General features: G+C 42.8%; 1 protein-coding gene across 1 annotated transcript; it reads right to left on the bottom strand.

Annotated features, from left to right (window-relative positions):
* Window positions 1–22,238: 22,238 nt before the first annotated feature.
* nhlh2 (nescient helix loop helix 2) lies at window positions 22,239–25,635 on the bottom strand. The gene is made up of 2 exons (XM_063049863.1): window positions 25,302–25,635; window positions 22,239–23,599 (listed from the first exon to the last, which is right to left on the bottom strand). The coding sequence occupies exon 2, from the start codon at window positions 23,555–23,557 to the stop codon at window positions 23,198–23,200; it is 360 nt and encodes a 119-aa protein (XP_062905933.1). The 5' UTR covers window positions 23,558–23,599; window positions 25,302–25,635; the 3' UTR covers window positions 22,239–23,197.
* Window positions 25,636–26,721: the final 1,086 nt, after the last annotated feature.

Raw genomic sequence — 26,721 nt, 5'->3', positions numbered from 1 at the left:
TCCAATTTATTCTTAAATGTTAAAAAAGAACCTGCATTTACCATCTCGTCTGGCAGCTCATTCCATACTCCCACCACTCTCTGTGTGAAGAAGCCCCCACTAATGTTCCCTTTAAACTTTTCCCCCCTCACCCTTAACCCATGTCCTCTGGTTTTTTTCTCCCCTTGCCTCAGTGGAAAAAGCCTGCTTGCATTCACTCTATCTATACCCATCATAATTTTATTTACCTCTATCAAATCTCCCCTCATTCTTCTACGCTCCAGGGAATAAAGTCCTAACCTATTCAACCTTTCTCTGTAACTGAGTTTCTCAAGTCCCGGCAACATCCTTGTAAACCTTTTCTGTACTCTTTCAACCTTGTTTATATCCTTCCTGTAATTTGGTGACCAAAACTGAACACAATACTCCAGATTCAGCCTCACCATTGCCTTATACAACCTCATCATAACATTCTAGCTCTTATACTCAATACTTTGATTAATGAAGGCCAATGTACCAAAGGCTTTCTTTACGACCCTATGACGCCACTTTTAGGGAACTTTGTATCTGTATTCCCAGATCCCTCTTCTACTGCACTCCTCAGTGCCTTACTATTTACCCTGTATGTTCTACTTGGTTTGTCCTTCCAAAGTGCAATACCTCACACTTGTCTGTATTAAACTCCATATGCCATTTTTCAGCCCATTTTTCCAGCTGGTCCAAATCCCTCTGCAAGCTTTGAAAACCTTCCTCACTGTCCACTCTTCGTATCATCAGCAAATTTGCTGATCCAATTTACCACATTATCATCCAGATCATTGATGTAGATGACAAATAACAATGGACCCAGCACTGATCCCTGTGGCACACCATTAGTCACAGGCCTCCACTCGGAGAAGCAATCCTCTACTACCACTCTTTGGCTTCTTCCATTGAGCCAAAGTCTAATCCGATTTACCACCTCTCCATGTATACCTAGTGACTGAATTTTCCTAACTAACCTCCCATGTGGGACCTTGTCAAAGGCCTTACTGAAGTCCATGTAGACAACATCCACTGCCTTCCCTTCATCCACTTTCCTGGTAACCTCCTCGAAAAACTCCAATAGATTGGTCAAACATGACCTACCACGCACAAAGCCATGTTGACTCTCCCTAATAAGTCCCTGTCTATCCAAATGCTTGTAGATTCTGTCTCTTAGTACTCCCTCCAATAATTTACCTACTACTGACGTCAAACTTACCGGCCTATAATTTCCCGGATTACTTTTTGATCCTTTTTCAAACAACGGAACAACATGAGCCATTCTCCAATCCTCCAGCACCTCACCTGTAGACACCGACATTTTAAATATATCTGCCAGGGCCCCTGCAATTTCAACACTAGTCTCCTTCAAGGTCCGAGGGAATACCCTGTCAGGTCCTGGGGATTTATCCACTTTAACTTGCCTCAAGATAGCAAGCACGTCTTCCTTTTCAATCTGTACAGTTTCCATGATCTCACTACTTGTTTCCCTTAATTCCATAGACTTCATGCCAGTTTCCTTAGTAAGTACAAACACAAAAAACCCATTTAAGATCTCCCCCATTTCTTTTGGTTCTGCACATAGCCGGCCACTCTGATCTTCAAGAGGATCAATTTTATTCCTTACAATCCCTTTACTCTTAATATACCTGTAAAAGCTCTTTGGATTATCCTTCACTTTGACTGCCAAGGCAACCTCATGTCTTCTTTTAGCCCTCCTGATTTCCTTCTTAAGTATTTTCTTGCACTTTTTATACTCCTCAAGCACCTTATTTGCTCCCTGTTTCCTATACATGTCATACAACTCTCTCTTCTTCTTTATCAGAGTTGCAATATCCCTTGAGAACCAAGGTTCCTTATTCCTATTCACTTTGCCTTTAATCCTGACAGGAACATACAAGCTCTGCACTTTCAAAATTTCTCCTTTGAAGGCTTCCCACTTACCGATTGCATCCTTGCCAGAGAACAACCTGTCCCAATCCACACTTTTTAGATCCTTTCTCATTTCTTCAAATTTGGCCTTCTTCCAGATTAGAACCTCAACCCTAGGACCAGATCTATCTTTATCCATGATCAAGTTGAAACTAATGGTGTTATGATCACTGGAACCAAAGTGCTCCCCTACACACACTTCTGTCACTTGTCCTAACTCGTTTCCTAATAGGAGATCTAATATTGCATCCCCTCTAGTTGGTACTTCTATATATTGATTAAGAAAACTTTCCTGAACACATTTTACAAACTCTAACCTATCAAGACCCCTAACAGTATGGGAGTCCCAATCAATATGTGGAAAATTAAAATCCCCTACCACCAGAACTTTATGTTTCCTGCAGTTGCCTGCTATCTCTCTGCAGATTTGCTCCTCCAATTCTCGCTGACTATTGGGTAGTCTATGATACAACCCCACTAATGTGGCCATACTTTTCCTGTTTCTCAGCTCCACCCATAAGGACTCAGTAGACAAGCCCTCTAATCTGTCCTGCCTGAGCACTGCTGTAACATTTTCCCTGACAAGCAATGCTACCCCTCCACCTTTCATTCCTCTGCATCGATCACATCTGAAACATCGGAACCCTGGAATATTAAGCTGCCAGTCCTGCCCCTCCTGTAGCCAAGTTTCACTAATTGCTATAACGTCATAATTCCAAGTGTCAATCCACGCCCTCAACTCATCCGCCTTCCCCACAATACTCCTAGCATTGAAATATATACACCTCAGAAGATTTTTACCACCACTCACAACCTTTCTATCTGCGGCTTTGCTTAAACTTTTAACATCATTTATTTTCACCCCAGCCCCACTGTCAGCTCTGGCACTCTGGTTCCCATCCCCCTACAAATCTAGTTTAAAGCCTCCCCAACAGCACTAACAAACCTCCCTGAAAGGATATTGGTCCCCTTGTAGTTCAAGTGTAACCCGTCTCTCTTGTACAGGTCCCACCTGCCCCAGAAGAGGTCCCAATGATCCTGAAATCTGAAACCCTGCTCCCTACACCAGTTCCTCAGCCACTTGTTCATCCTCCAGAGCATCCTATTCCTACCCTCACTGGCACCTAGCACAGGTAGCAATCCTGAGATTACCACCCTCGAGGTCCTGCTTTTCAACTTCCTCCCAAGCTCTCTATACTCACTGTCCAGGACCTCTTCACTCTTCCTTGCTATGTCATTGGTACCGATGTGCACCACGACATCTGGCTGATCACCCTCCCACCTCAGAATGTCATGCAAGCGATCAGAGACATCCTTGACCCTAGCACCTGGGAGGCAACAAGCCAGCCTGGATTCTCTGTCATGACCACAGAACCTCCTATCTGTACCTCTAACTATCGAGTCCCCTATCACTACTGCTCTCCTCTATTTCCACCCTCCCTTCTGCACTGCAGAACCAGACTCGGTGCCAGAGATCTGGCTGCTGCAGCTTGTCCCAGGTAAGTCATCCCCCCCAACAGTATCCAATGTGGTATACTTGTTGTTGAGGGGAATGGCCACAGGGGAACCCTGCTGTGCCTGCCCTTTCCTCTTCCCTCGCCTGACAGTGACCCAATTTCCTGTCCTCTGCTCCTTTGGTGTAACTACCTCCCTGTAGCTACGATCTATAATCTCATTTCTCCCAAATGATCCGCAGGTCATCCAGCTCCTGCTCCAATTCCCTAACACAGTTTGTTAGGAGCTGCAGCTGGATGCACTTCTTGCAGGTGTCATTGTCAGGGACACCGGAGGGCTCCCTGACTTCCCACATCCTGCCTGGCATTCTCTCTACTCTAAACAAACTGGACAAAAAAACTTACCGGAACCTACCCTGGCCTCTGCCTGTTCTCGCCGAAGCCCGTTGAGCCAAAGCCATCCCACTCTGCTCCCTCTGTATATGGTGGTCTGTTTTTAAACCTTGGCGCGCTATGTCACGCGCCCGCGCAGTGCAGACCCTTCTCCCTGATCAGTGTTTAAAAAAAAAGACTTTTTGTACCCTCATCTCATATCAGCTATAGCTGGATCACTTTTCTCTTTCTTCTTATAGCCTTTTGATTTTATTGTTATTTATCTATTAATATTTTAATTGGTTAGCCATTGTTTGTTTACCGTCATACTTCAATAGAGTTTCTGAATCTGTCATAGCCATCCCATGATCATATATTCATAGTTTCCTGTGTTTAGATTTAAGAATTGGGTTTCAATTGAACTAAATCACTTACACTTTTTATTCTGTAGCATTAAGGTAACTTTTACCTTGATGAAGATCCTTTAATTCTTCCTTAGTGCCCAGTACTAGATCTGAATTAGCCTCTTTGCTGATAGATTTCTCAACAGCCTGATCCAGGTGCACTCCAGGAATTTGTCCTCCTTGTTATTACTGATTATTTAGTTTGCCTTATTTATATGTTGATTAAAGTGCACTATATTACTATTCTATTGACTTTCTTAACAAGCACCTCTAATTTCCTGATTGGTATTTTGACTTAAATTACAACTGGAATTTGATTGTAGACAAGGTGGGACAGCGGAAACCTGATTGGATGAGGACTAACCAATCAGGAGGGACGGACTATGGGGGTATAAATACCACCAGACTGGCCATACCCGGACATCATCCCTGAGTCCCTGATGAAGATGGCAGAGCTTTGTTATTGAAACGTTGGTTAAAATCAATACCTGTACCTGGCTGGAAGCCGGAGAAGAGTTTATTCATTACAACTATTGTTTGGAAATTTGTGGATAACTCTATTAAGATGTTTTCTGTCCTTGCTGCTTCAGAATTCCACTCAAACTAATTCAGTTTCTTGATTTAAAAAAAAATCCGTTTGGTTCCTTACACGATTCCCACCCTTTATAACCTAGCTATTCTTCCCCTGTGTCTAATTTGCCTAAAAGTTAAGTGTCCTGGGCTACTTTATTTCCAATCTTGGACCCAACGCTAAGGCACAGCAGTTAGCATTGCTACCTCACAGCTTTTGTTGTCTCAGGTTCAATCCTGACCTTGGTGGTGTGTGTGTGGAGCTGGCATTTTCTCTTCATGACCATATGGGTTTCAGGCAGGTGCTCTGCTTTCATCCCACATCCCAGAGATGGCCTGTAGTTTAATTTTTTTATTATTAATTATGCTATGAACATGTGAGAGAGAATAAATTGCAGAGGCACAGAGAATTAAGGAGAGGGATCATGAAACTATGGGATTAACCTGGCATGGAAGTGTTGGGTTGAATGAACTCCTTCTGTGTCGGAATAAGTAAATCACTTTGCAATCATGTCCATTCACCATTGCTAATTGGTCATTTCAAATTATTTCTAACTGTGCTGCTAATTCATCCACCTTGTTACCAATGATGTGTGCATTCAGATAAACAGATTTTTTTTCCTTCCATGCACTGATATCAATTGGACATAAAGCCTTATGCTTACAGTGTATGTTCTGTCCCTCCTGGACAGAATATGGCAATATTACAGATTTTTATCTCTTGGGATATAATCCTGTTTTATTGTCCTTAACTTTTTAAAATTTCCACTCACCAGAACCTTGCCTTAGATTAAAGCCTTATCTGCAGAATGAGTTATTTGTGTCACTGGGATACTGATCCCAGCCCAATGCCCTATGAATTGAAACTTTACATAGAACATCGAATAGTACAGCACAGTACAGGCCCTTTGGCCCACAATGTTGTGCCGACCCTCAAACCCTGCCTCCCATATAACCCCCCACTAGTCTTTATCCCACACTAGTTTTTGCACTGTCTGATCTTATTATCCCTGTTGTATCAATTTGCACATAGATCAGGGAGTAATCCAGAGATTATCACCTTTATGGATCTCCCTTTTAACCTGGACCCTAGATGCTTCATCTTCCTTCAGCAAAGCCTCCTTCTTTGTCCTTCCTATGTCATTGGATCCCACATGAAGAGGACAGTTGGATCTTTCTCTCTATCCAAATTCTTTTTCAACCCTTCTCCCGGCACTGGGTATTTAGGAAGGGGCGTGCTCCCAATTCCAGAGATCAGCATTTATTGAAGGCACTTTATAACTACCAAAAATTGGTAATATAAGCCTAGATTTATAGAGAGTTGTAGGGAGTTAGCGTGAAATAGAGGAAGGAAAGCATACAACAAAAAGTGGAGCTTAATGGGGAATGAATTACAATGAAAGCCAACAAACAGCAATGGGCATCACGTTTTAAACCAGGCTCAAAGTGACACTGAGAAATAATCTAAGGTACAGCTAAGGGATATGTCTAAGATGCCTCATTTATTTGCTGTGGTTACCAATATCTCCCCAGTAGTTATAATATTTAAGAGCATTCAGACACAGGCTGATAAAGATTATCATCGCTGTCGTTGAAGTACCTAAGCACTCTTGTTCTCAGTCCTGCATGTATACCCTGTCAAATTCTCCATTCACTCTAAGTTGTGATAATATTTACTTCATTAACTTCATTGAGTGCTGCTATTTCTCTCAGATACCTTGCAAGCAATTGATTGGCACTTCTTCCCTTCATTTAATTCATTGTGTTTGTCCATTGCTGGAGGTAATGGAGCATGGAGCTGTAGTTTAAAATAGTTTTTGTTGGTCGTAAACACAAAATACTCTGCAGATGCTGGCGTCAAAGCAACACTCACAACACGCTGGAGGAACTCAGCAGGTCAGGCAGCATCCGTGGAAACAATCAGTCAATGTTTCGGGCTGGAAGTCCTGACGAAGGGTTCCGGCCCGAAACGTTGACTGATCGTTTCTACGGATGCTGCCTGACCTGCTGAGTTCCTCCAGTGTGTTGTGAGTTTTTGTTGGTTGTCCATCGTCTATCTGACAATGAGAAGAAACCTGGGAGAGTATTTAAAGTGGAAAAGCCATTCCACAGGGGCAGTTACAAGTACTCATGACAAGTGGTGTCTTACTTGGTTGCAGTGGATGATCATGACTTCTGTGTCTCATCATGCCCTGCACTCTCCACAAAGCATTGCAGAACCATCTTCCTGGCCTTTGGATCTCATTTGCCCGGTCCACCAGAGCTGACTTAGCATGCTAAGACAGGCATTTCCCTATCCCACTGGAGTATAAGGCTCACTGGCTATCATTGCATGGTTTAGCCCGCCTGCACAAAGTGGTATGCCAGGGTGTTCCCACTGTCACTTGCAAACGGCTATCTGGAGCCACAGGTGAGAGCTGTGCGTCCATTGAGGACTCAAGGTGAGTGAGTGGCTCCAGAATGGACATGTCAAGCCCCTTCGCTAGAGGTGCTACCCTTCCTAGGACACTCCGTGCACCCCAATTTAAAATTAGCTTCAATTATTCCAATTATTTTTCATCCCCAAGAGATAGTAATGTATTGTGTATATTTTCAACATCTTTCTTTTTATAATTATTTGGGTTTAATGTCCTATTGGAAGACTGACAATAGTCATTAAACATTCATGTCATCCATGCATGGATGTCTGAAGTCACCTCATATACACCAACTTAAGAAAATAAACTCCAGGAAAAAGGCAGAAGTCAAGTGTTGCTCTTGGAAGACAGTAGGCTTTGGGTCAACATCATGAGGCAATTTACACATAAGAAAAACAATTGACAAGATTTTTAATTTACAATAGAATGTTTATGAGTAAAATGGGGCTAACAGCACCGAAGTCATGGACAGGGCAGCACAGTAGCAAAGTAGTTAGCATATTTCTATTAAAGTGTCAGCCATCTGGGTTCAACTTCTGTCACTGTCTGTAAGGAGTTTGCACGTTTTCCTCTGGGCTCTCCAGTTTCCTCCCACATTCCAGAAGACTTAAGGGTTCGTAGGTGAAGTGGTCACACGGGTGTAATTGGGTGGTGTGGCCTCATTGGGCTGGAGGAACCTGTTACTGTGCTGTATCTCAGGAACACAAAACTTGTTTCTATTATAACCTGTAATCTCACAAAATGACTAAGGAGCTGGTGGTAGACCTGAGGAGAGCTCAGGTACCGGTGACCCCTGTTTCCATCCAGGGGGTCAGTGTGGACATGGTGGAGGATTACAAATACCTGGGGATACAAATTGACAATAAACTGGACTGGTCAGAGAACACTGAGGCTGTCTACAAGAAGGGTCAGTGCCGTCTCTATTTCCTGAGGAGACTGAGGTCCTTTAACATCTGCCGGACGATGCTGAGGATGTTCTATGAGTCTGTGGTGGCCAGTGCTATCATGTTTGCTGTTGTGTGCTGGGGCAGCAGGCTGAGGGTGGCAGACACCAACAGAATCAACAAGCTCATTCGTAAGGCCAGTGATGTTGTGGGGATGGAACTGGACTCTCTCACGGTGGTGTCTGAAAAGAGGATGCTTTCTAAGTTGCATGCCATCTTGGTCGATGTCTCCCATCCACTACATAATGTACTGGGTGGGCACAGGAGTACATTCAGCCAGAGACTCATTCCACCGAGATGCAGCACTGAGCGTGATAGGAAGTCATTCCTGCCTGTGGCCATCAAACTTTACAACTCCTCCCTTGGAGGGTCAGACACCCTGAGCCAATAGGCTGGTCCTGGACTTATTTCATAATTTACTGGCATAACTTACATATTGCTATTTAACTATTTATGGTTCTATTACTATTTATTATTTATGAAGCAACTATAATGAAAACCAATTTCCCCCAGGATTAATAAAGTATGACTATGACTATGACTATTAGCATCATTCTACAGTTGGCATTAGGTCATAAGATCAATATTGGTTCAATGAGGAGTTTTGAAGACCATGTTGGAACCATCATTAAATTTACTTAATTTTATTTTTTATTTAGAGATACAGCATGTAACAGGCTCTTGTGGGCCAACAATCCTGCACCACCCAGATACACCCATGTAACCAATTAATCTGCTAAACATTCTGTCGGAGGAAACCTGAGCAGCTGGAGGAAAACCATGCGGTCACGGAGAGAATGTACAAACTCCTCACAGAGAGTGGCGGGTCACTGGCACTGTAAGTTGTTATGATAACTGCTACACTACCGTGTCCCCCAAAAATGAGTTGCAAACCAAGCTATAACACAGGAAATTCATTTGAAGAAGTATGCAATTAACAAGAGCTCAGTGACCCTCATAACCAATAGATTAGATCCAAACACCCTTGTCCTACATCAAATGAATATTGGTGAACAATTAAACAGTTTAAGGGAGGACACGGCTCTTTGAACAATAATCTATTTCAATGATCAGGTCAAATCACAAAACTGACACTTACGCAATCACCTTCAGTCAGAAATACCAGATAAATTAATTATCTTGGTCTCCCTTTGAAGTTCCAACCGTTCAACTAATTTGACTCATTTCTAGTAACATCAAAAAATGGCTGAGTGCACTGGAGATAGCAAAGGCCGTGGGCCCCGGCAACATCCCAGCTGCAGAGCAGAAGACGTGTTACTAATCTAGCCACATTCCTAGCCAAGTTGTTCAACAGTTACATTTATTTGGCAATAACAATGTGGAAGACTTTTCTGCTCACAAAAAGTAGAACGAATCCAATCCAGCCAATTAGTGCTCCATCACTGTAATTTCAGATGACTAATGGAATCTGTTGCTGGCAGGGCTATTGTATGATACATATCCACTAATAACTTCTCGCTGTTCAATTTGGGTTGCACTCAACTCCAAAGCTCATCATGGTTTTGGTCCATGATAAGGACAGACAGTAGTATGATAAACTAGAGATGAGGGAGAAAGGTGAATCCTGATAACAAGGACAGCTTTTACCACCCAACCTTAATGTGTCTTACACTGAAGACAATTAGAATCAGGGGGAACATTCTGTCAGAACCTCCAGTTGAACTTTGTCTTTTTGTGTGTTTTTCCCCTAGCCGTCAGTCTGTGGCTTTATATTGCCAAATGCTCTTGTTTGTTTTCATGCCCCATGTGCTCCTGTCCCCACTTCTGCTCTACTCTGGCCCCTGTATTACTGAGTACTCTGCCTTGCACCTGTTTCTCACTATTACCTGATTTGCTGCCACCTGTGTCTCATTGTGCTCCACCTATCATCTGCCTCTCTGTTTATTGCTCAGTGTATTTTAGTCCTGTGTTTTCACCTGTTTGTAGCCAGAATGGATCCAGCAGATCCTGGTGTCTGAGAGCTGCTCATGAACAACAGGAAGTAATGCTGGGGGACACCAGAAACAGCTGGACTTTGTGTTCAGAGCAGTGGAGTCACTTTCTTCTAATGTAGCCAATATTGTGGCCCAGACTCAGTCACTCCCACTGCATCTGCCATGCTCAGATCCCCCTGAGGAATTTCCAGACCTTAGTGCTATCCCTCCTGAATACACGGACCTCAAGGCCATGTTCGGTAAGTCCTGGGTCACTTCCCTACCACCTCATTGTCCATATGATTGTGCCATTGACCTCTTGCCTGGCACATCTCCCCCAAGGGGCTGCCTGTATTCCCTGTCTATACCTGAAACAGAAGCCATGAGTAAGTACATTCAAGAGTCTCTGGCTGCAGGCATCATCCAGCCGTCATCCTCTCCTGCTGGTGCCAGTTTTTTTCTTTGTTGAAAAGAAGGATGGCTCCTTACGTCCATGCATTGATTACGGGGGACTGAATGAAGTCACCACTAAGAACTGTTACCTTCTTCCGCTCATGACCTCGGCATTTGAACTACTGCAAGGAAGCTCAGTTTTCACCAAGCTTGATCTCCATAACACCTACCATCTTGTCCGCATCCGCGAAGGGGACAAGTGGAAGACAGCCTTCAACACCACCTCGGGCCATTACGAGTATCTGGTCATGCCATTCGTTCTCACCAATGTCCCTGCCGTCTTCCAGGCCTTGGTAAATGACGTTCTCAGGGACATGCTGAACAAATTTGTTTTTGTGTATCTCAACACGATTCTGATTTTTTTTCTAAGTCCCTTGCTGAACGTACAGGTCACTTCCGCAGAGTTCTCCAGCACCTTCTGGAGAACCAGCTCTTTGTGGAGGCTGAGAAATGTGAGTTTCATCGCAATACAGTCTCCTTCCTGGGGTATGTAATTTCAGGTGGTTCCATTCAGATGGACCAACAGAAGGTCTAGGCGGTGGTCGAACGGCTCCAACCTTTGACTCGTTGGGAGTTGCAACGCTTCTTGGCTTCGCTAATTTCTATTACTGCTTCATCAGAAATTACAATACACTGACTGCACCACTCACTGCTCTTACATCATCAGCTGTCAGATTCTCCTGGTCCCCTGCTGCTGAAAAAGCATTCTCTGACCTGAAGGAACGTTTTACCTCTGCCCTCATCCTGATTCAACCCAACACCGACTGGCAGTTCATTGTGGAGGTGGATGTGTCTGACATTGGCGTAGGAGCTGTTCTCTGTCAGCGCTCGGCCAAGGAAGAGAAGCTACACCGTTACGCCTTCTTCTCTCACCGCCTCATTCCCATGGAGTGGAATTACGATGTCGGAAACCGGGAGCTGCCGGTTGTGAGGCTAGCTTTGGAGGAATGGAAGCATTGGCTGGAGGGAGCAAAGATGCAATTCTTAATCTGGACCGATCACAAGGATCTGGAGTATATCTGTATGGCCAAACGTCTCAACTCCCATCAAGCTTGTTGGTCCCTGTTTTTCTCAAGATTCAATTTTACTGTCCTTCTGCCCTGGTTCCAAGAATGGAAAACCTGATGCCCTCTCCCGAAGATTTCTCTCCTCTGAGACCCCTGAGATTCGTGGGTGCAACTCAATGGGACATTGAATCCATTGGGCAAGCTGCTCAACAGAGGGAGGCAGGCCCTAGTCAATGCCCCACTAATCGTGTTTATGTTCCCAGCTCTGTCCACTCACAGTTATTGCAGTGCGGTCATTCTTCCCAGTTATCCTGTCACCGTGGAACCAAGCGTACTCAGGCCTTCATCAGTCGGTGGTTCTGGTGGCCCTCCATGGGAGATAACATCCGCAACTTCATCTTACCTTGCTCGGTCTGTGCTCAAGGCAAGAAATCTAACCGGTCACCCGCTAGCCTGTTACAACCCCTGTCTATTCCGAAGAGACCCTGGTCCCACATTGCCCTGGATTTTATCACCGGTCTTCCTCCATCAGATGGTAACACCACCATTCTCACAGTAGTTGATCATTTCTCTAAGTACACTTCATTCCTTTACCTAAACTTCCCTCTGCCAAAGAAACAGCCAAATTACTAGTACTGCGTGTTTTAAAATTACATGGTTTACCTGTAGATGTTGTGTCACACAGGGGCTCTCAATTCACATCCAACTTTTGGAGGACATTCTGTAATTTTCTGGGTGCCTCCGTGAGTCTTTCTTCAACATTCCACCCACAGATCAATAGCCAAACCGAGTGGGCCAACCAACAGATAGAGACTGTATTGCGGTGTCTGGTCTCCCAGAACCCCTCCACATGAAGTCAGCAGCTACCCTGGGCCGAGTACGCCATAAACTCTCATCCGTCCTCATCCACCAGTCTGTCCCCTTTGAGTGCTGCCTTGGCTACCAGCCTCCACTGTTTCCTGCCCAGGAGGAGGAGGTTGGCATTTCATCTGCCGAGGCATTCATCCGCCGTTGTCAGCGGACATGGAGGCGCGCACGCTCTGCCCTTCTTTGTGCCTCTGCTAGGATCAAGCGACAAGCTGACTGCCATTGCTCCAAGGCCCCACGTTACTGCCAGGGACAGCGTGTGTGGCCTTCAACCTGAGACCTGCCCCTCAAGGTGGATTCCCGCAAGCTTGCCCCCCGCTTCATCTGCCCCTTTCCCCTTGCTAGTCATCAGACCTGCTGCCATCCGTCTCAAGCTCCCCTCCACTCTCTGCCACATTCATCCAGCCTTCCATGTGTCCCACATCAAGCCTTTCATTAGCCACCCCCTGGGTCCTGTCCCCAAACCTCCCTCCGCACCCCCAGGGCTCATCGATGGGGCAGAGGCCTTCACGGTGTGTCAACAGCTAGATGTTCATCGCCGGGGCCGTGGCCTCCAGTACCTTGTGGACTGGGAGGGCTACGGTCCTGAGGAGAGGTGCTGGGTCCCCACCTGTAACATCCTGAACCTCTCATCAGGGACTTTCATCGCCAGCACCCAGCCCTACCTGCCATGACGCCAGGAGGTGTCCCTGGGGGGGGGGGGGAGGTTTACTATCAGTACCTCCAGTTGAACTTTGTCTTTTTGTGTGTTTTCCCCCTAGCTGTCAGTCTGTGGTTTTGTACTGCTATGTGCTCTTGTTTGTTTTCATGCCCCATGTGCTCCTGTCCCCACTCCTGCTCTACTCCCACCCCTGTATTACTGAGTACTCCGCCTCTCACCTGTTTCTCATTATTACCTTGTTCTGTTGCCACGTGTGTCTCATTGTGCTCCACCTATCATCTGCCTCTCTGTTTATTGCTCAGTGTATTTCAGTCCTGTGTTTTCACCTGTTTGTTTCCAGATTGTGCCAGTGAATTTTCCTGAGGCTTTCCAGCATTCATATCTGAACTCCGTCCATCCGAATATCGACTCTGCCTGATTCCCAATTCTGGTTTTTGAATTTCTCTGGATGTTTTGAACTCTGCCTGAACCTTGATGCCAACTTTGTTTGCACCTTGGGATTTGTTACTTAATTAGTGTCACTGTGTGCACAGTACTGGGTCTGTTCCAGCGCCCTGACACATTCTTCATTGGATAGCACAATGGAAAGTAGCTATGATTGTAGGAGGTTTGTCTCTTCAGTCACACGTTTTCACCACAGGAGTTCCCCTGAGGAATATCTTGGGCTGCCTTCTGATGTTAATCAGTGAATTTCCTTGCTTCATTAGATCAGCGGTGGGGATATTCATTGATAATTACTAGGTGCAAATCTGCTTGAAATCTGATAATGAGGTAGTTCATGGCAATGCGCAATGCACAGGTAAGACTCACACGCAGGCTCAGAGCCAAATGCAGGCCTTTTCCTCTCAGGTTGGGTGGGACTAGAACTAGGTCGTAGGTTTAGTGTGAAAGGTAAAATATTGAAGAGGAATATGAGAGGAAACGTCTTCACTCAGATGGTGGGGCAAGTGTGGAATGAACTGCCAGGGAAGTGGGAGATATGGATACAATTGTAAAATTTTGAGAACTCTGGATAGGTACATGCATGGGAGGGATATGGTTTGGTGCAGGTATATGAGACTAGGTCAGGTTGACATAGATTAGGTGAGCCCAAAGGCCTGTTTCAGTGCTCAATAATTCAATGGGTCTATAATATTTGTGGCTGGTACAGTGAGTGTCATTTTCCTGTTCTGCCGTGCAACCATTGGATGTTGACCAACTCCACTGGAACAGAATCTAAACACCTGATATTAAAGACTTTATCTTTGCTGAGTCCTCTGGGATCCAAAATCTGAGAGTCATCATTAGCAGAAACTTAAAAATTGCTGGTGAACGCAGCAGGCCAGGCAGCATCTATAGGAAGAGGTACGGTCTACGTTTCGGGCTGAGACCCTTCGTCAGGACTAACTGAAAGAAGAGATAGTAAGAGATTTGAAAGTGGGAAGGGGAGGGGGAGATCCGAGAAGACAGGAGGGGAAGGGATGGAGCTAAGAGATGGAAAGTTGATTGGCAAAAGGGATATGAGAGGATCATGGGACGGACGGAAGGCCTAGGGAGAAAGAAAGGGGGAGGGGGGAAGCCCAGAGGATGGGCAAGGCGTATAGTGAGAGGGACAGAGGGAGAAAAAGGAGAGAGAAAAAATATATAATAGTATATATGATAATAAAAGAAATAAATAATGGATAGGGTACGAACGGGAGGTGGGGCATTAATGGAAGTTAGAGAAGTCAATGTTCATGCCATCAGGTTGGAGGCTACCCAGATGGAATACAAGGTGTTGTTCCTCCAACCTGAGGGTGGCTTCATCTTCACAGTAGAGGAGGCTGTGGATAGACGTATCAGAATGGGAATGGGACGTGGAATTAAAATGTGTGGCCACTGGGAGATCCTGCTTTCTCTGGTGGACAGAGCGTAGGTGTTCAGCAAAACGGTCTCCCAGCCTGCCTCAGGTCTCGCCAATATATAGAAGGCTGTATCGGGAGCAGCAGATGCAGTATATCACCCCAGCCAACTCACAGGTGAATTGTCGCCTCACCTGGAAGGACTGTCTGGGGCCCTGAATGGTAGTGGGGGAGGAAGTGTAAGGGCATGTGTAGCACTTGTTCTGCTTACAAGGATAAATGCCGGGAGGGAGATTGGTGGGAAGGGATGGGGGGCAGGGAACGAATGGACAAGGGAGTCGTATAGGGAGCGATCCCTGCGGAAAGCAGGATCTCCCAGTGGTCACACATTTTAATTCCACGTCCCATTCTCAGTCCCATTCACCATCCCCTATACCTCCTAAAAAATCAGCCCATCATGGCTGTAGTGTCCCCACAGGAGCAGCACACCGATGACTACTCCTCAGCATCTCCCAAGGCTGCATCCTCCAGCTCCTGGAAGGGTGAGAGGGCTAGCTACACTGGAACATCACTATCTGCAAATTCCCGTCTAAACTTCATAGGCTCCAGACTTGCAAATATATCATTACTACTTCATTTGTGTCAAAGAGTTTCATGGCGATTTGCCCCATTAATATGATGAACTGAGACTAAGTCCGAGGGCCAATTCCAGGCTGCTCTGAGTATTTGGATTTCAGGACTCAATTTGGTTTGGAATGCTGTGCTCATTTCTATTGTTTGCATGATTTGTGTTTTTTTTCTCTTTCTCTGTGCATTGGGGGTTGGTCTTTATTTTTTTTAAATTGGGTCCTTTCTGGTTTCTTCCTTTGTGGCTGGCTGTAAGCAGATAAATCTCAAGGTTGTATAATTCATACATTCATTGCTAATAAATGTCCTTGAATTGAATCGAATTATTATTGATTGACCATGGAATGCTGTTTTTTTTTCCACTTAGCTTTTCAAAATCCAAAGGTAAACAATAGGGTACGAGTAAAGTTTCTCAGAATTGAAAGTGGAGCTTGGCAAAATGGAGTGCGTGGGTGGGGATGTTAGCAGGTGTCTGAGTGGCAATGTCCTGCAAATAGAAAATTAGTAGAGTTGATGGACCTGGTAGAAATGGGTTGGCAGTACTGCACTAGGAATGACAAAAGTGAGGATCTGAAGGCACAGTGAAGTCGAGATGCTGTGATAGGACTGGAAAATATTTCTGGTGCACTTCCCTCGGACTGAATTGTTCTTGAGTAGGGAATCATTTTTTAACAATCCCAATTTATAGAGGAGAAGGGAAAGAGCAATCAGAATTTATGGGAACTCCAAGGGCTCACAATCATTTGTAGGATTATTTATACTTTATACTTTATTGTCGGCAAACAATTGATACTAGAGCGTACAATCATCACAGCGATAGTTGACTCTACTCGTCATGCTCTCTCGAGTACAAATCGATAGTAAATATTAAAAATTTAAATTATAAATCATAAATAGAAAAGGGAAAGTAAGGTCGTGCAAAAAAACCGAGAGGCAGGTCTGGATATTTGGAGGGTACAGCCCAGATCCGGGTCAGGATCCTTTCAGCAGTCTTATCACAGTTGGAAAGAAGCTGTTCCCAAATCTGGCCATATGAGTCTTCAAGCTCCTGAGCCTTCTCCCGGAGGGAAGAGGGATTTAAAGTGTGTTGGCTGGGTGGGTCGTGTCCTTGATTATCCTGGCAGCACTGCTCTGACAGTGTGTGGTGTAAAGTGAGTCCAAGGATGGAAGATTGGTTTGTGTGATGTGCTGGGCTGTGTTCACGATCGTCTACAGCTTCTTCCGGTCTTGCACAGGACAACTTCCATACCAGGCTGTGATGCACCCCAGAAGAATGCTTTCTACGGTGCATCTATAAAAAATTAGTGAGGGTTTTAGGGGACAAGCCAAATTTCCTTAGCTTCCTCAGGAAGTAAGGGCGCTGGTGGGCCTGTTTGGCAGTGGGCTCTGCTTGGTTGGACCAAGACAGGTCATTTGTGATATTGACCCCCAGGAACTTAAAGCTTTTGACCTGTTCCACTTGCGCACCGCCAGTGTAAATGGGGTCGTGTGGTCCGCTACTCCTTCTGTAGTCAACAACCAATTCCTTCGTCTTGCTGACATTCAGGGATAGGTTATTGTTTTCGCAACATGCCACCAGGTTCTTAATTTCCTCTCTGTACTCAAACTCATCATTATTTAAATAGTCACTACGTGTGGGTGTTATAGATTTGTTCAGAAAATGAAAGAATTGGGTGGTCCTAAAAGATTAGTTTTATTTGTCACGTATACATACAGTGAAATGTGCTATTTGCATCAAATCAGTGAGGAGTGTGCTGTGGGCAGCCCACAAGAATTGGCATGCTTCTGGCACCAACATAGCAAACCCACTTACTAACTCTAACCCTAACCCTAGCTGTACGTCTTTAGAATGTGGGAAGAAACTGGAGCACCTGGAGGAAAGCAATACAGTCACAGGGAGAACATACAAACTCCTTATAGACACCAACAGGAATCGAACCCTAATCGGAGATCACCGCTACTGTATATGGATTGTGCTAACTGCTACACTACCAAAATTCAAAATTCAAAGTACATTTATTATCAAAGTACATATACTGTAGTTACCACATACTGTAACTACAAACATGTATGCAACCCTGAGATTTGCTTTCTTGCAGCAAAAAAGAAATACTGTACAGTAGAATTTTACAAAAAGCTATGCATAGACAAAGACTAACAAACACCAATGTGTGAAAGAAGACAAACTGTGCGAGTAAATAATACTACTGAGAATGGAAGCTGCAAAGAGTCCTTGAAAGTGAGTCTGTAGATCATAGGATCATTCAGAGTAGTGGTGAATGAAGTTATCATTGGCAGTTCAGGAGCCTGATAGTTGTAGGGGAATAACTGTTCCTGAACAACCTAGTGGTGTGGGATGTAAGGCTTTGTATCTCCTACTCGACGGTGGTAGCATGAAGAGGTTATGGTCTCTAATTGTGGATGCTACTTCCTTATTGCAGCACTCCATGTAAATATACTCCATGGGTGAGGAGGGCTTCATCTGTGATGGACGAGGCTGTACCCATCACTTTCTGTCGTCTTTTCTGTTCCTGGGCATTGGTGTTTCTATGCCAGGCCGTTATGCTACCACTTGGCACCTACAACTTTCCAAAGTTTTTGGTGACGTGCCAAATCTACGCAAACTTCTAAGGTTGTAGAGACACTGCTGTCCCTTCTTTGTGATGACACTTGCATGCCGATCCCAGGACAGATCCTCAGATATGTTAATGCCCCAAAATTCAAGTTATTAACACTCTCCACCTCCATTCCCCTAATGAAAACTTTGTTTCCCTAATAAAGAATTAAGGAATATAATATGCGGTAGTCTGTGATCTTGGTGTAGTCTGGTTGATTGAACAGGCACTTGGGAGTAGAATGCAGATTGTTCTGAAAGGTCCTAGAGTACTGCGGTGAGACTTTATGGATCAAGTTGCAAGATAGATCTGGTGGGAGTGTCTCACAGTGTTGGGAAGGCCTTGGGCCTCAATGGCAATGGTGGGGCAGAGACCTGGGAAAATGCACCTTTACTTCAGACAGGCTACATTAGAGATTTTATCTGCACTCTAGTAAGTTAGCAGGACTAATCTTCCACTCTTCCCTATCCCCAACACCAATGAATCTATCACACCCAACACTGCCTCCAACATATAATCAACGAGAAGTGATATTTACTATATTAACAATGTTGTAAAAGTGCAAATCGTTGTTGTTGCCCTTGCTAAATTCCAAAGCACCAGCCAGGAGCTGGTTGTAGATCAACTAAACACACCATTTGTTGCTTTCGTGCGATTGCCAATCTTTCCCAGTCTATCTGATTGCCAGGAGTCGAGAAAAGAAGCACCTTTTCACAGTCATGAGAAAAACACCAGCAAAAGGTCTGTGGAAGGAAAGATCACTCCAGAAGGGTCAGAAGAGGAGGAAGGAAAGGATGTAGCAATTATGGGACTGTAGAAAAGCTACCCACTAACATAATGATCATCAGTAAAGTGATGTAGTATCAGTAGTAATATGAAATAGTTATCCATTAAACAACGCATGTGAAATGAGGTCATTTGGATAGTAAGCAGAGGTAGCAGCAGCTTGGAACAGGCAAAATGCCTGATCTGAGTTCAGGAGGCATGAGCTGTTCAGAAAGCTGCCATCCATAACACTAAAATGCAAATGAACACCTGACAGCCTTAGACTTGGACCTCGGTCACTAGAAGAGATTAACCAATCAGAGGTATAAAATGTAGGATAGCAGAAAAATGTTTCTGCTAAGTATGATAGGAAAAATAATGCAAAAGGCTTAACCGGAAATATTGCAAAGTGGTTAACCTTACAGGAATAGCACACTAAATAAGTGACTTTGAATATGTTACATTAGAAAGAAGGTATTATGGGACATCCTCCAAAAGCATTTATGGATGTCCACTGACACCAAGCCATCTTTCATGAATAATGCTCAATGCAGTGATGCATAAGATTTCAACTTGCATTTATATATTTAGTAATGTTGCACTTCAGATTCAAGCAGCTGAAATTATAATATTTTAATTTAAATGAATACAGCAGCTTTCAGCATGGAATCAGAAACACGAGACTAGAACTCTTGGAAGTAAATATAAATTTTATTTGTGGATTAACTGATGATCCGTCTCTTGATCAAATGAATGAAAACCAACTTTAAAAGGGAACATATTTAAAACTACTGGTTTTCATTACCATGCAATTCCAAAAACTTTTGATTCAGTGAGTACTACTCAGGTCTTCAGAGTTATGGAGGTTATGTGTTAAAAGCGCCACTCTTGTGATGTAAACCCACTTTATAGACTGACGTCCCACCCAGCACTGTAGAAATGAGATGCTGTCGTAGCTGTTGAGGTTGGGATGAAATGTTAAATTGAAATTATGTCCACCCCTCTTAAAGGGCATAAATGATTCATGGCACCATGTGAAGATCAATGAGTTCTCTTCAGTGCTGTAGCCAACTTAACAAGTTTCATGACACATGCTGGTGATAATAAACCTTATTAATTCTGATTCTGATTTTCATCCTTTGACTGGCAACACAAACGACAGAATATTTGACCATTATTTCATTGCTACTTTCTGGGCCTTGCTATTTACAAATTGGTTGCATGTTTCTGAATATCAAGATGCTTCAGAAAGTACTCTATTTGGTGTTAAGTAGTTTAGCACTTTGGGTTTGTGAAATATTTGACATACTTTCCTGTTAAAAAAAAAGTTCTGACTCATTTCAGTTGATGAATATTTAGCCAATTTCAAGGAAGAAGATCATAAGGAAAAATGCAAACAGATGATCTAGTATAATAGGCTATTGTTCATAGGACATGTATACAAACTTTCAAGGAATTTCAGCCACTGAGAAATTTCTTTAGCTCGAGGATGGTGAATCTGTGGAATTCATTGCTATGGACATTGAGTATATATTTAAAGTGGGTTTGATTAGTAAGGGCATCAAATGTAGAGAAGGCAAGAAAATTGGGTTGAGTGTGAAATAGATCAGCCAAATTGAATGGCAGAGCAGAGTTGATGGGCTGAATAGCCTAATTCTGCTCCTACCATATGTCTTATGGTCCTATGGTAAACCTTTCAGTTTGGGTTGTTGGTAAAATGGATTGTGATTGTAGTCTATGGAAGGAGTGCATTTGACAGGCCAAATCATCTTTACTTCCATCAAGCTAAGGAGTACTTTTTACATATCCTGATTGTTCCTGTTGGATGATTTGAAATCTGTATCTTCAGTTACTTTCACAATTTTTGTTCCTTAGCCACTGATTCCCTTGCTGTCATATCATGTGAATCTGAACTTGACCTGAGGTGAGATTCAGCCTGCAGGTTACATGCTCCCACGAGGACTATGCAGTACCACAGCAATGATGTGGTCTGAATCCACCCCTTCCTCCACTCATTGCAGCTGAAACTCTTGTCCATGCTTTCATGACTTCTGGACAAATCCAAGGCACTCCACTCTGATCTTCCTTGCTTTCTTCTTCGTAAAACTGAATTCATGTATTTTCTAATGCATTACTCACCACTATTGATTGACCTTTTCTTCTAGAGACCCCAAATTGTAAACATTCTCTCCTTGTTTTCTCTTCAATATCTGTAACCCCTCTCTCCCTGAAATCCTCACTAGATATCTGTGCTCCTCCAAATTTGGCCCTTTGTATGTTTTTGAATTTAATTAATCTGCCATTGGTGTCTTCAGGTGCCAAGGCTCTTATACCTGAAATTCCTTTCCTATCCCTCTCCATCTCTACCTTCCTTTTTGTTTCCTAAAATAGTCAATGACACATATCTCTTTGATCAAACATTGGTCACCAATATCATCTGCTGCGTTTGGATGGGAAAGAAGCCTTAACCAATTGCTGTTGTTACTGGCGCTCAATGTGCGCAGGAATATGCACAGGAGTAGTAAGCAAGTCTGCAGTGTCCGGTGCAGCAGATAGAACTCCAATTGTCAGACACCTGCCTTTCTTTTGATAATCCGAAGAAAACTATTCGTCATGTTTAATTATCCCGCCCCGTAAACAATTCCGCCTGTTCCTCGCCGAAACAGGGGTTTTCTTCATCCTAATCCGCTCCTTATAATAAAACTGCCATTGACGCAGTTTGTTATATTTGCAAAATACCTCTTTAACAACCTTCTTGGCAGGTAATTGTGATTTCAGGTCTCACAACAACATCGCAGACAAATGACTGTGCAAAGATTTTTTTCTAAAGCTTTTTTTGAGGCATTGTTCCCGCGAGCTCTAACTGAAGGATGGAAACATCACACTAACGTTAATAAAATAAAACAGCGCAGATCATTATTGCACACTTGCCAAACTGAGAACTCACAACTACTCTCAATCCGCTCTCTCTCGTACATCATGGCAGGATAATTGAGCTCACTCTTTTGTCCCTGGGGAAATATGACGGAATTTTAAAAACAACCCTCTCTCTCTCTACACACACACACACACACACACACACACACACACACACACCCACCCACACCCAAAACCTGACACGCATTTTATTCACAATATCCCCTCAGACACGGGGATTTATATTAAAAAAAGAAGTTTCCAATGTTGTATCTGTTTGGATGAGCGTTTGTTAAACTACTTTGAACACTTCCTCGCAATATGTCACTTTGTGATTGTTTCTGTCGGTTGTATCACAGTCATATTGGTGGATTTTACATTCTTGGAAGAGGCAGGATGAATGTTCCAGAGATTTGATAATAAAAAGACAAAATGCAGTTTTATTTTTTTTTATTGCCAAATGGCACCATTCAGGAATAGATATGAAAACTACCTTATAGAAACCAGCTCGTTATTTCAACCACAAAATATTCTGAACTAGGCAAAAAACACATTTAGAAACCCTGAAAAGACGAGAATCTTTGGATGTCAGTTTGATATGTCCTTTTTTTGTTTGTTTTTTGTTTTTTACAAAATCCGCGCACTTCAGGGGTGCTAACCAGAGATCGGGCAGTCATTAGAAATTCAGTTTTTGGTTCAATTCACTAGGAGAAGATGGGCCCAGATTATTTTATAAACGTTTTAAGGGGTATACTAATCCGGGGAATAAATAGCTGGGAGTTGTTGCACAATCTGGGATTCTCCTCCTTTGTTTACCGTGTTCCAAACTGCGACACATTCTACCAAGAAAAATAAACATTTTATACAACAGCAACTGCCACGGACCTTAAACCATTTAAATTAAAGCATGAAGTGCGAGTGCTCGACTCTCCTAGAAACAGCAACAAACTCATTGCACCAAATATTTAAATACAAGGGAGGGTGGAAATAAGACAAACGTAAAAAGCTCTACCTTTAGAAACAAGTGCGATATGGGGAAGCAAAAAACATCACTGCTTTCAAACAGCAACCAAGCACGGCGAGAAAGAAATAACAGCTTACAGCTCTCCAACAGAAAGTGTAAACACTCGACTGTGAACAGATGGCACAAAAATAACAATTGACACACGTTTATATAAAAATAAATAAAAATAAAATAGAAATATACTAATTATCAATACGCACAATTATAAAAAATAAAATTAAATATAAATATACCGCACCGACTAACACACTTTAAGGTCACAAATAGAGTTTAAAGTTCCATTTGTTTTGGAAACGGTGGCACTTGACAACCTCCTCAAACATTTTTATTTTCAGTTTTAAATCCACAAACTTTACTTTTCTTTTCCGTTCTCCACTGTTTCTCTTTCTCTCTCTCCCTCCTCTCTCGTTGCCTAGACATCCAAGACATGATTTAGGTAAGAAATGTAGCAGATGGCCAGGCGAAGGATTTCGATTTTGGAGAGCTTTTTGTCGGGAGGCAGAGTTGGCAGCAGTTTGCGAAGTTCTGCGAATGCCACGTTGAAGGCCTCTACCCTAATGCGCTCCCGGGTTGCGTGGGCCGTGCGGTACTTGGCAGTGGCTCTCCGCCGGCGGCGTTTCTCTTCCCGGCTCAATGTCTGCTGGACCCCTCGCTTGCCTTCGGCATCATCCGGCTTGTCTCGCACACAACCTCCCCGAGCATCCGACAGCACCGACTCACTCTCGGAAGAGCTGGGGTTCAGGTCCAGGTCAGTTTGATCCGAGTTCAACATCCTGAGGAAACACGATCGGAACTGCAATATGAGCACGAAAACCTGAAGATGCAGAGAGGGGGGAAAAGCTTGAGATTCATCACAATAATTATCTCCAAAGAAAGGAAAATAAAAGTCCAACAGTGACAACAACGCAATAAAACTGCAAGGAAATACTGCTTAAAGTGAATCAATCATTTATAGCAATCTAGGAAAGCATTGAATTATAAATCAGGCCAGGCCATTTCAGAAAAAAGTTACCCTAATAGTGAGGAACTGGAATGTTCACTTGAAAAAAAATTAATCAAACAAAACAGAAGCATACAATTAAATGTATGAATTCCGAGAAAGAAAATGTAAAATTGAAACGATAAGTTTGTCAAATTAATATCTGAATTTAATTTATCTGCTTCATTCTGTTTATTTGGTGATACGAGATCCTGTTTTATTTTGCTTTTTACCTGCTGATATTATCAATCTGTCTTAGTTTATTCTTGGTATTCACTTGTAATATCTAACAGTCGCCGAATCCAGGTTGTACATCTTCCTTTTTCTTTCTTCCATTCTACCTATGCTCTTTCTTTCTTAGCTCTCTCTCTTTCTGTTGTCTATGCATCTATCTATCTATCTATCTATCTATCTATCTGATCACTACCTATATCTGTCTTTCTTTCTCCGGCTAGTTTAATATATGTTTAGCTGTATCAATCTAATCTAAGTTTACAGCTGTTTATATTTCCAGGGCTATTGATTCCTGCCTGTATGGTTATTACTCAAGGCCTGCAGGATGTTGTATTTGTAATGGATATTAAATGAGTTTATTAGAAAACCTTCTAGCAGATTAAGACAAAGGCTTTGTTCGCAGTATTCCTGAGATCTGACCAGCAGTAATCGATGTTTGCCCGTGTAGAATATTAATTTATTATTATTTCATTTGGAACCGAGCCGGGGTGAAAGGAGAGACAGACTCAGGCACCATCTGTCACCCGGAAAAGCAGACTGCAGGGACATCCTCACACCCAGGCACACACACACGCACACATACACACAATGTGCATCAAGACTAAAGTAAACTGGGCCAGAAGGAGAGAAGAAAGGATAATCGACTAAAATATTAACACTGTGAGGCACAGGCAGAACATAAACTGCGCCAGTATTCGATTGTTGTTGGACATGAATTAATACCAGTATATTGTGTATGTATAATGCCAGCAAACAAAATGAATAACGTGAACTAAAATATACGCACCAGCTAGACACAAAAGAGAAGGGGTTCAGTGAACATTTGAAGAGAAACTACAAGCTAAATCTCAAGATGCACTAAAACTAAACCAAGAAGGAGACGTTATTAATATGAGAAATATGCAGATATTATTTGAAATAGAAACAAATTTCTTATACATTTCTGAATGCCTCTGGGATAGAAAGCCAGAACTATGGCAAAATGATAGGAAAATAACAAAATGAACGAACGGAAATACAGGTTTCCCGTTAGTATGAATAAATACTTACAATTAACACTATCATCTTAACCTCATTACAACAACATTATAGCGGGGAAAGTTAATCAATGTTTTAAGAAGTTTGCGTTTCTATTTTTGCACACGCTATAATTGTTTACTTGATTTTTTTCCTCGCAAACAGTAGGCAACCGCTGAAATTTTTCTTGCGGAGTGTATTTCAATATTCCCGAAATAATTAATTTCTGTATCTGCAGAACAGAGGTCTAAAACCGTATTTTATGTCACAGAGACAGAAATCTTACCAACAAACGAGGAAACGCGAGGATCCAATGGAATGAAGCAAGATGGACTTAAAAAAAACTGGATTCCAGTCACTAGTAATTTTTTCTAGAGATCGTATCTTCGTCTTTTATCCACAAATCAACCCTGCAGATCCTTGCATTTTCTGTCGGTTCAAATCTCTGTTGGGAGGGACAGGAATTTAATAAAATGCCCTTTGAATCCTTGTTCCCAGTGGCAGGAGTTTGATAGAATGTCGTTCAAGTCTCTGATCGCAGCGATAAGAGTTTGATATAAAAAATGTCCTCTCGGTCTCTGATCGTAGCGATAAGGACTGTTTCTCTCCCTCTCCCTCTGTCTCTCTCTCTCTCTTTCTCTGATGGTCCTGTCTGATCTTAGTGGAGATGGAGATGAGAGAAGGGCTTGGCCAGGCTCGGGGGCCGGGCTGGAACCAAATCCTCTTTTAATGGAGCCTCCGATTGGAGAGAAATCTCCCTAGGAGTCACCTAATGGGATCCGACATCTGTCACAAGCCGAGAATATTCACAGAGCAAGCACATTCAACAGATTCATATCACAAATACAATATCACAGATGCCAATCCATTTTGAAATACAATCCACTGTGCCATAATATAGTCAAATAAAGCAAATCGCATATCACAGGCGCACTACTAACGAATCCAATCGGGACTAAAATGTAATCCATACTTCGAGAACTATCTACATAATACAACCATATCACATCAATAAAATCTTCTAATCCAATGAACATTTAAATATTCGGTATGGTGTTATTACAGATAAACAAATTCGTATCCCATCTGTTGTATTATTCAATCAAGTGAAGTCTAACATTAATGCATTGATGTTATTCTACAAACATAAACAAATTCGCAATAATCCAGCTAAGATTTAAATATAATACTTGGTGCTACTCTCCTGATATTACACATTTAAATGAGCCCAGAGTAGATAACATATGGTGTTAGACAAACGCACACCTCATAAATCAGTTTCACTTCTTCTTGTGGCAATGTTAAATGTAATAGTGGGTCTTATTGCACCAGCAGCAACCAGATTCAGTTTGTATTAGAAAATATCAGTAAATCTAACTGACATTTAAATATAATACCCCGCGCTATCAAACTCACATCTCTATCTAACAGTTCATTGAAGATTTGTATTTCAGGTATGGTACACCCAAGTAACCACGTTTACATAATACAATAGCATTCAACGCAGACATAATCTATCATATTGCGCACATAAATCGACTTTTACTGCGTCATCCACGGTAAGAATTAAGTCAATGCATGTTTGAGTTCATTTTGAAACTTACATCATAAAGAAAAGTCAGAGGACGCAGCCTCATCTCTCACTCCAGTCGGTTCTACATTCGTTTAACAATCGTCTTTCACCATGAGAAATGTTGGCATTATAT

This window comes from Mobula hypostoma, chromosome 6 (assembly GCF_963921235.1).
Source record: "Mobula hypostoma chromosome 6, sMobHyp1.1, whole genome shotgun sequence".
Classification (NCBI taxonomy): Eukaryota; Metazoa; Chordata; class Chondrichthyes; order Myliobatiformes; family Myliobatidae; genus Mobula; species Mobula hypostoma.
This window is presented reverse-complemented; position numbering and strand designations above follow the sequence as displayed.

Excerpts from the sequence above, each read along its gene's own strand:
- nhlh2 (XM_063049863.1), bottom strand. The coding sequence starts at position 23,557 with ATGTTGAACTCGGATCAAACTGACCTGGACCTGAACCCCAGCTCTTCC.